The sequence below is a fragment of the Ailuropoda melanoleuca genome, chromosome 13, assembly GCF_002007445.2.
Source record: "Ailuropoda melanoleuca isolate Jingjing chromosome 13, ASM200744v2, whole genome shotgun sequence".
Taxonomy (NCBI): Eukaryota; Metazoa; Chordata; class Mammalia; order Carnivora; family Ursidae; genus Ailuropoda; species Ailuropoda melanoleuca.
The window spans coordinates 74,410,620-74,419,665 of NC_048230.1; the positions used below are offsets into that span (position 1 = coordinate 74,410,620).

The 9,046-nt window shown below is 42.7% G+C and overlaps 1 protein-coding gene across 1 annotated transcript in view; it reads right to left on the minus strand.

The window, feature by feature from the left end:
- The window catches only part of C13H20orf194 (chromosome 13 C20orf194 homolog), a 125,131-nt gene extending 116,102 nt beyond the window's left edge, over positions 1–9,029 (minus strand). Inside the window, exon 1 of the mRNA XM_034641898.1 lies at positions 8,838–9,029. Within this exon, the coding sequence (XP_034497789.1) occupies positions 8,838–8,920 (83 nt within the window). The 5' untranslated portion in view covers positions 8,921–9,029. The remainder of the gene's footprint in view (positions 1–8,837) is intronic.
- Positions 9,030–9,046: the final 17 nt, after the last annotated feature.

Here is a 9,046-nt window from a genome sequence, read left to right on the forward strand (position 1 = left end):
TGAGCCACCCAGGCATCCCTCACTGATAGACTTCCTGATGATAAACAACTCTTGCATTTCTGGGACAAATTCTACTTACGTGTAAAGTTGTTTAATCATACGTCTAGATTCAATATACTATTGTTTTATTTAGAATTTTCCCATTTGTCGTTCTCCTTTGTGTTGTCCTTGTCAAGTACCAGGATTATGCCAGCCTCAGAAAACAAGTGGCAAGTTTTCTGAGGTATGTACTTAGCAGGCTTTCCACTTCTACCTCCCTTGATAACAAACACTGTGCTCCTTCTCCGCCATGGTTTCCAATTTCATTTACCCAGAAGCAAGCCAGGGCAACTGGAGTCCTTACCAGGGATTTCCCCATTTTAGACCTGGAAGAGAAATGGCCTCTGGGGTCATAGTGCAGGAAGAATGTGTATTTGGGGCTGTATGGATCGAGGCAACTGTTCTGATAGAAGAGTTTTGGTTCCAGTTCTTGAGGCCCTAGTTTCTGCACCTCTTCCCGTAGGAAGTCTACCTCTCTATTATTCCTTCCAGTCACATAAGGCAATATATTCTTTTTACATAAAACCTTTGAGTTTGGTTTCTGCCATTTTCAACAGAAAGCATTCTTCCTAATACAGAATAAATCCCAGGAAACATTTAGGGATGAAACATACTAATATCTATAATTTACTTTAAAAAGCATTACAATATAGGATGGATTGGTGCATAGAGGAATGGATATATAAGGCAAATATAGCAGATATATTAAAAGTGTAGAATCTAGGTATGGATTCACATGAATGCCACTTAAAAATTCTTTCAACTTTTCTGTACTTATGGACATTTTCACAATAAAATTCTGGGGGAAAAATCAACTGTAAGAGTAATATAAACAAGCCTTATCAGCATTATTTGGACTTCAGGTACTCATTAAAAGGAGCTACTGTAGGACTACTAGGGTTTAAGAAATTTGGCCCCTAGTTGAAGTGGCAATTATTCACTCTCCTTGCAAAACTAGAGACTTGGTTGGGGGGTGTCAGGCTGCTCAGTCAGGGGAGCATGTGACTCTTGATCTCAGGGTTGTGAGTTCAAGTCCCACATTGGGTGTAGAGATTACTTGAAAATAAGGTCTTAAAAATAAAAAGACAACCCCCCTCCCCCCACAAAACCTAGAGACTTGGAAGAAAGGCAAAAAGGCAGGATGCGTAGCATGGAAACAAATGTCATTTCCCACCAATATCTTTGCTGGAGCAACAACTTGCAATAGAAAAAGCAATGCCAACATTAAAACATGGTTAACCACTCACCATAAGTGACTCAAACTGAAAGGACACATACATACACATACATGATGTGAATGAGAAATGCATTGGCATCATTAAATATTTGATGACTTTAATTTTCTCCCAGCACTTTCATGTAGCTCACAAACCCATTAGTAATCCTAAGGAATATAACTTTCATTCCACATTGTTACCTGCCTGTGGGAGAGACAGTTACCTAATCCATATCCATTCTCCCCTTCCTTTTCACTCACAGTACCCCAATTTTATATGGGGCAGCAATGGCCCATTTCCTCTGCTGCTAGAGCTGGCCAGTGAGACATGCAGATGCCATCGTGTGGAAGCTTCTGGAGAAACTCTCTGAAGGGAGAGAACAGACTTAACTGGGAGAACTGCCCCTTCTCTTTCCCCTTGCCTGACAGACATTATAGCTGGAGTTCTTCCATCCACTTTGTGACTATTAAGCCATGGAATCCACTTGCTAAGAACACCAAAATACACAGAAGAGGACTGGTTCCTTCCCTGATGACTTTATACCAGGACTAGCCTGCTCTCCTTAGACAGACATCTTTTGCAAGAAAAAATAAACCCTTAAGTTAAATCATTATTGTCAGGCATTTTTGCCAGCTGCCAAATGTAGCTCCTAACCAATAGGCCACCTTATCTAAAATGGGTCAAACTGGTGCCCAATTGCAATTCAAGTCTACACATATTGCATGAACTGGGGTTTATAAGACACTCCACAAACTAAACAAATGGAAAATGTTATCTGGAAGTCTGTTCACGATATTCTGGTGTAACATCTTATTTTCCATTATCTTCCTTTTCTCTGGCTTTCTTTGGGCATTTCTTCACACAATCTGCTCTTTGTAAAGTCAGTTTCACAAGTCTTCATTCAGAAAGCATCCACAATTACTTTCCCTCACTGCTTTGACTATTAAATGCATGCCAAATATAAACGCAATGTGGGATCCCTGATTGGATCTTAGAGTAGAAAAAAGACGTTAGTAGGAAAACTAGGGAAATTCAAATAAATAGTCCTAAGTACTAAAAGCCAAGTAAACGAAAGTTTACTTAGTAAATTGAAGCACTATACCAGTATTAATTTCTTAGTTTTGATTAATGCACGTGGTTATATGTAAGATGTTAACATTGGAGTAAGCCGGATGAAGGCTATATAGGAACATTCTGTACCATATTTGCAACTCATCTATAAATCTAAAATCATTTATTTCAAAATAAGAAGCTGAAAATGAAAAGTATGCCAAATAAGCTGCCTTTTCTTCGAACTGGAGCTCAAAATCACAGATAAAAGTTTTAAACACCCACATTGCAAACCCTTTATCTAAACTTTCAGGGCAAAACAATTTAAGCTGTGTAACTGCAGGGCATCTGTATCTCATTCACTCCCCTCTTTAAAAATCAGAATATCACAGAAAAGCCCAAGAGCTATGAAACATTTTCAAGATACTGTATACTATTAATGCCACCATATTCACTAAATAAGAGTCCTCAGTACACAGTCATCCCAGACACAAAAGGCAGATACTCAGACCTCTACTTCTGGGTCAGAAAAAACCAAAAGAGCCTAACTAAGCAAACAAACCCTCTCTGCTTCTATAGGCACCATACCAAGCCTCCCTGGCCAGCATCTAAGCAAGTACACTGGAGGTAAAGCTTTGCATTTTCAGATATACAATGCTTTGCATCCTGAGTTTTCTTAAGGTAGGGACCATCTGTACAATAGCAATTTTTATTTCTATACATCTGTAAACCCAAAAGAGTACCATGGGTATTGGCCACTGGCCAATAAATATCATCTGAAAAGGTAACTTGCCTCTGTGAGGCTTTACTGAAGTGCTCTCTGTAGAACATCACTGTCATGAACCACTTTTCACCCTCTAGCTCACATGTGATTCTTCATTCTCTGAACACTTACGAAATTTAACATAGCCCACAGCTTCAACTGTAATTATTCTCTCTTCATTCAATAAATAATTAGTGCAAACAATATTTCATAATAGCTTACAACAGCAGTTCATATTTAGTGAATGCTGTCTATGTGCCAGACACTGATCTAAGTACTAGGGCAAGCAATGTGGGAAATGGCAATAAAAAATGGTCCCAGGCCTTTGGTAATTTCCAGGGGTAACAAAGAAAGTCCTTCCTTATGAGTCCCTTAACAAGGAAGAAATTCCATCTGTACATAGTACAGAGGATCCCCAGCACACAAACCCCTGAATCAGATTGTTTGCTAGAGCACATCCTCCGGTGGCTTCTTAATAACAGGAGCATGTAAGGTCAAACTTTGAGAATCTGCATGTGTGAAATGTCTTTATCCATCCCTCATATATGCTTGACAGTATGTGGCTGGATACTGAACTGGGAAGGAAGGAATCCATTTTCCTTCAGAAGGCACTGCTTCTCCATTATCTTCTAGTTTCCAATCTTGCAGCATTCCTATGATTCCTGACCCTATCTATGTGATTTGTAGATATTCTTTTGACTTTATAGCACTCAAAAATTTCACAATGTTCTACCTTGGCATGGATATTTTTAAATTAGTTGTGCTGGACTATTAGAGAGTCCTTTTGATCTGGAAACTCAAGTCCTCCGGGTTTGAGAAAATCAATCAATCAATTAATTTCTTTATTTAACTTCTTGCTTTATTTTGGCTGATTTCTTCATGCCATCAAACAATAACCACTCGCTAGCCTTTGTTGTTACATATACCTACAAACTTCTGAGTCATTCAGTTCTCCAGATTCCCTAAAGATTTTTAGCTTCTTGATCACTATCTCTTTTGCTATTACTACTCCCATCTTCATTCATGATAATTTCAGTAAGCACTAAGACAGGTAATCCTCCCACTATCCTTCTCTCTCAGTTCCTTTACTTCTGTCTTCCAATGATGTCCTCTATCCTACTTGAGCCACACCCTTCCACCGTGTCCACATCCAAACAGCCCAACATAGCTGAAGGAAAAGCATACAACCATGCTAACTGGGTCTCACCTTAAATTTATGACAACAAACAGCAAATGGGCACTTGTAGCTGCGTGGCAATACTAAAACATTTCCTTATTCAACTCATTTTTCCCAACTCTCCTGGATGGATTTTACACCTTCTTCCTTCTCAAACTTCGAATACCTTTTCTACTCCTCATTTTTAGCTAAAGATCTGCCTTATTTAACTGCAAATACAGAAGTAAACAGAAGAGAATTTTCACTTTCTCCTACCACCAAGCTACCAACACACCAGCATTTGGGTCTATATACTCACCACAGATGAACTGTCCATGCACCTATATAGCCTGAGGCCAATATATCCATTTATGTCCTAGATCCCATTCCCTCTTACCTGCTCAAGGACTTCACCCCTGCAATTGTCCCTTCTTTTAATTATCAGTTTTCCTCTCTGTACTCCATCATTCTCAACTCAAATGTTTTAGGGAGGCTATAATGTCTGTTCACATGAAAACAAAAAGAACTCTAACACTTATACCCTTCCAACCAGAGCCCTATTTCTCTGCTTTCTCTGATAGCCATATTATCCTTCCCTCTCTCATGGCCACAGCCTTACTGCTCTGCTCTTCAATCCTTGAAATAGCATTATTATGACTATCTATACTCACTGTCTTCAATTCTTCTCCTCCCATTTTCTCTTGAACCCACTGCACCAAACCTATTCTTGTCAAGGTCACCAATGACCTCTATGTTACCAAATCTAATAGTCTATTCTTAGTCCTCATCAGCCCATCAATGGTACTTATTATTTGGCTTTCCAAGACTGTCTGGATTCTTCTCCCATCTCAGAGGCAGGAAGCCACTTTCCATCAGAATTTGGAAAACACCGCTACACTTTCTTTCCTAGACGGGATATCCCAGGACTTGGATGTTGGTCTTCTGTATCTACATTTGCTCCCAGGATCTCTATCCCATCTCATAGATTTAAATAAAAATGTGGAAGTCTTCAGTGTAGTACTTCCAGTCCCAGTCTTTCTCCTGAACTCCAGATTAATATATCCAAACTGCCTATACAATCTCTCCATTTGGATATTAGGCAACTCAAGATGATTAAGGCCCAACCTGAACTCTATTTTCTCCACAAAACTGCTCTAATTCCGGTGTTCCCAGTATCAGTAAATGGCAATTTCATTCTTCCAATACCTGAGCTCAAAACCGACTATGCCTTCTTACATTATTGTTCCTTCAGCCCCATTTCTTCCTCAGTACTTATTTCTCAACACTCTGTATTATGATTTGTACTGTTTTTGTCTCTTTCCATTTATAAAGGAGCTCTTTGAGGGCAGTGGCCTACCTTATTTGTCTCACAACACCTAGCCCAGTGTATGTTGGATTATTTGTATAAAGAGGAGTAAAATTTAAACTGATAAATAAGTCCTGAGCAGGATCAGGTCCCTCTGCAGAAAGAGATTATGAAGTAGGAAAGCATACTTCAGCTATATCCACTGGTTCCTTAGTACAAGTCAAGATAGTTAACTTGGTAATAACTCGAAAATCTCAGTGGCTTGAAACAATGAAAGTTTACTACTTGCTCTACATGTCAAACATAAGTCACCTGGAAGTTTGCTCTGAGTCCCAGACTGGTGGACTAGGCACCACCTGGAGCACCAAGAGTCGCCACAGTAGAGGGGAAGAGAGTGGCAAATTATACACCAGAAGCTTTTACCATGAAGGAATACACATCATTCCTGAACACACTGACTGACCAAAACCAACTCATAAAGCCATACCCAACTTCAAGGGGGCAGGCAAGTATAATTGTACCACGTGCCCAGGAGGCAGAAACCAAAAATAGCTGATGGGCAGCACTGATGACTACCACATCCTGAAAAAGCAGCTTCTAGTTCTAAGCAACAGCATTTTAACTCCTGATCTCTATTCCCCATCTGTGAAAATGAACTCCATTGCTAGGATAGAACCACACACTTGAAAGTACTATCTATGGGTCTTTAGGAATGTAACTTCACCAGTTAGGCCTCCCTCTTTCATCACTCAGGAGTCAGAGTGCTGCAAAGAATCCAAATATGGGTGACAGGAAAGTGCTGAGCCCATACCTGCCATTCAATGTCAAAAGTCAGGGAAAGGCTTGAATGGGTAAGAAAAGCATGTTCAGTTATGTAGAAATAAGGCAAAGGAGGAGAACTTTGACTCAACTTCTTTTACCAAAGGTAAAACAGGCCTTGGGGCTCCTTGCACTACCCCTTGTCTGAAGACCAACAAGTTTCATTCAAACCACTTGTTTTAAGATTCAGAGTTTATGATTAATATTTTTTAAAAAGATTTTATTTATTTATGTGACAGAGACAGACAGCCAGCGAGAGAGGGAACACAGCAGGGGAGTGGGAGAGGAAGAAGCAGGCTCCCAGTGCAGGAGCCTGATGTGGGACTTGATCCCGGAACGCCGGGATCATGCCCTGAGCTGAAGGCAGACGCTTAACGACTGCGCTACCCAGGTGCTACCCAGAGTTTATGATTAATAAAGTTAGCCAACAACTTCAGAGGGGAGGGGGTGGGGGAAGGGGATGGACTGGTGATGGGTAGTAAGGAGGGCACGTATTGCATGGTGCACTGGGTGTTATACGCAACTAATGAAGCATCAAACTTTACATCGGAATCTGGGGATGTACTGTATGGTGATTAACATAATATAATAAAATTAAATTAAAAAAAAATAAAGTTAGCCAACATTAATCTAACAAAGAAACACTATTTTTAAAAAATGCTGCGAACTGCCATGTTCCTAGAAACACAGAAGGCAGTAGTTATTTTAGAGATGGATTTCACTGGGAAGCTTTTTTCTCCTAAAAGTTTCAAAGATTCAAGATTCCTAAGCTCAACATGATCTGGGATGAACCCCAAGTCTATATAGAGCTTAGATTTAATGGATGGCTGCTCCAAATTCTAAAGTATCCTGTGCAGGGGGACCTGGCTAGTTCAGTCGGTAGAGCACACAATTCTTGATCTCAGGTTCGTGAGTTCAAGCCTCATGTTGGGCATGGAGCCTACTTAAAAAAAAGAAAGAAAAAAGAAGTATCCTGTGCAGTTTCTATTCTGTACAAAGTTCAAATACTTTCTAACAGTGAAAGTGGCTGCCAGAAATGTTAGGACAGATTGGAGATGGTTACCATAAGCAGCTAAACACTTGGAACACAAGGAATTCCTCTGAAGAGCAGAGCAGGAATTCAAACAAAGTCACCGGCCAAATCAGAAACAAATTAGGACTCCCAAATGCAACCATGGGTATCTAGCCCTACCTCTCCCAAACTTTATTCATTCAACAAACAGAGGTGAGGAAAGGAATGCCAGGAAGTAAGAGAGGGACAGGATTTTAAGATTTAGTTCTTGCTCTCCCTGAATTTGTTCTTGTTAAAACAAAATAAAAACAAACAAACAAACAAAAGACTGGCGAGCAAAAAGTTAAAAATATAATGCCCTAAGTAGCATAACAAGGATATAAGAAGAACAATTTTAACGTATAAGTTAACAACCTCCTTTCAAGGGAACAACATATTCGCTTTGCTAAGTTACTAAAATAAAGAAAAAGCAAAACAAAAAACCCCCTCTTCTGGTTTAATGACAGTTTAGCAGATCCCAAAGCCCATTTCTCTCTCTCTTCTTTCATCTCTCTCAACGATCTCCTTCATTCCAACCTCCACACTCTGCTGGCGGCCTCCTAACAGCTCCATCCCAAACAATCCCCAGACTATCAAGGTCAGCCCCAAAGGCACTGGGAGCAGAAATCGGAAACTGGTCTTCCTATAACGAAAGGGGGCGGGACCCTCCCCATTATCACCCTCCCCATCCCGAGGCACCGAGGGGCTCCGTCTCTAGCCTCAGGGGCTTAGGGTCCGCCAATTCCTCAGGGGCTTGGGGTCCGCCAATTTCGGGGGTTCTGGGCCTCTTTTTCCTATTCATCCAGTTAGTTTTCTCCAGCGCCTCCCCCCAACCTGGGCTCCCTATTGTGGAATGAGGGAGCGTCGCGATGCAGGCTCGGCATGGGGAGGTGGGGGAACGCGCAATAAGAACGATGCTGTCAGCGTGCATATATGTAGGGGGCGGGAGGGGGGCACTCTTTAGGGATGCTGCTGTCAAGGGGAAAGGCTCTAGAGGAGACCTACTGTAGGGCAGATTATAGGTAAGCCGTTTCTGCGAAATCCATTCGGGGTTTCTACCCAAGGGAGCTACTGTGGGGTTGGGGGTCTCCACAGATACCCGCTTCTGGGGGAAATATTCTAAGAGAAAGGCAAGTGAGTTACGCACAGAGAACCCACTGCAGAGGTTCTCCACAGAACCTTTCCTGGGAGAAACCTACAGGGACGGGGATGTCATAGTAGGGGGTCTCCACGGAGGAGCCGTCTACAGGGTAGCCATTGTGGGAGCCGCTACACAGGGCGCAGTTCCTGGGGAAACGTCCCTCAGGCAGCCGTTTAGGGAAAACCGTCTGCAAGGAAGCCATGTCGGACCACGCCCTACAGCGGGAGGCGTCGCCGGACCCCAACAGCCCGCAACCCCCGCCCGGCCGCCCCTCTGTGTCCTCGGCCCCGAGTACCTGACGGAAGGCGACCCGCGGCCGGGGCCGCCGGGGGACCGCGCGCGGGGCAGCCCCAGCCGGTGCGGGAGGTACACGTCCATGGCGGCGGGCAGCGGCGGAAAACGACGCTGCAGCTGCGAGGGTCGCTCAAGCCCGCCTGAGAGCTCCAGGCCCGCTGCGGCCGGGCGGGGCGGCGGGGCGGCGGGGCGTGACGGGTGGGCGGGGGG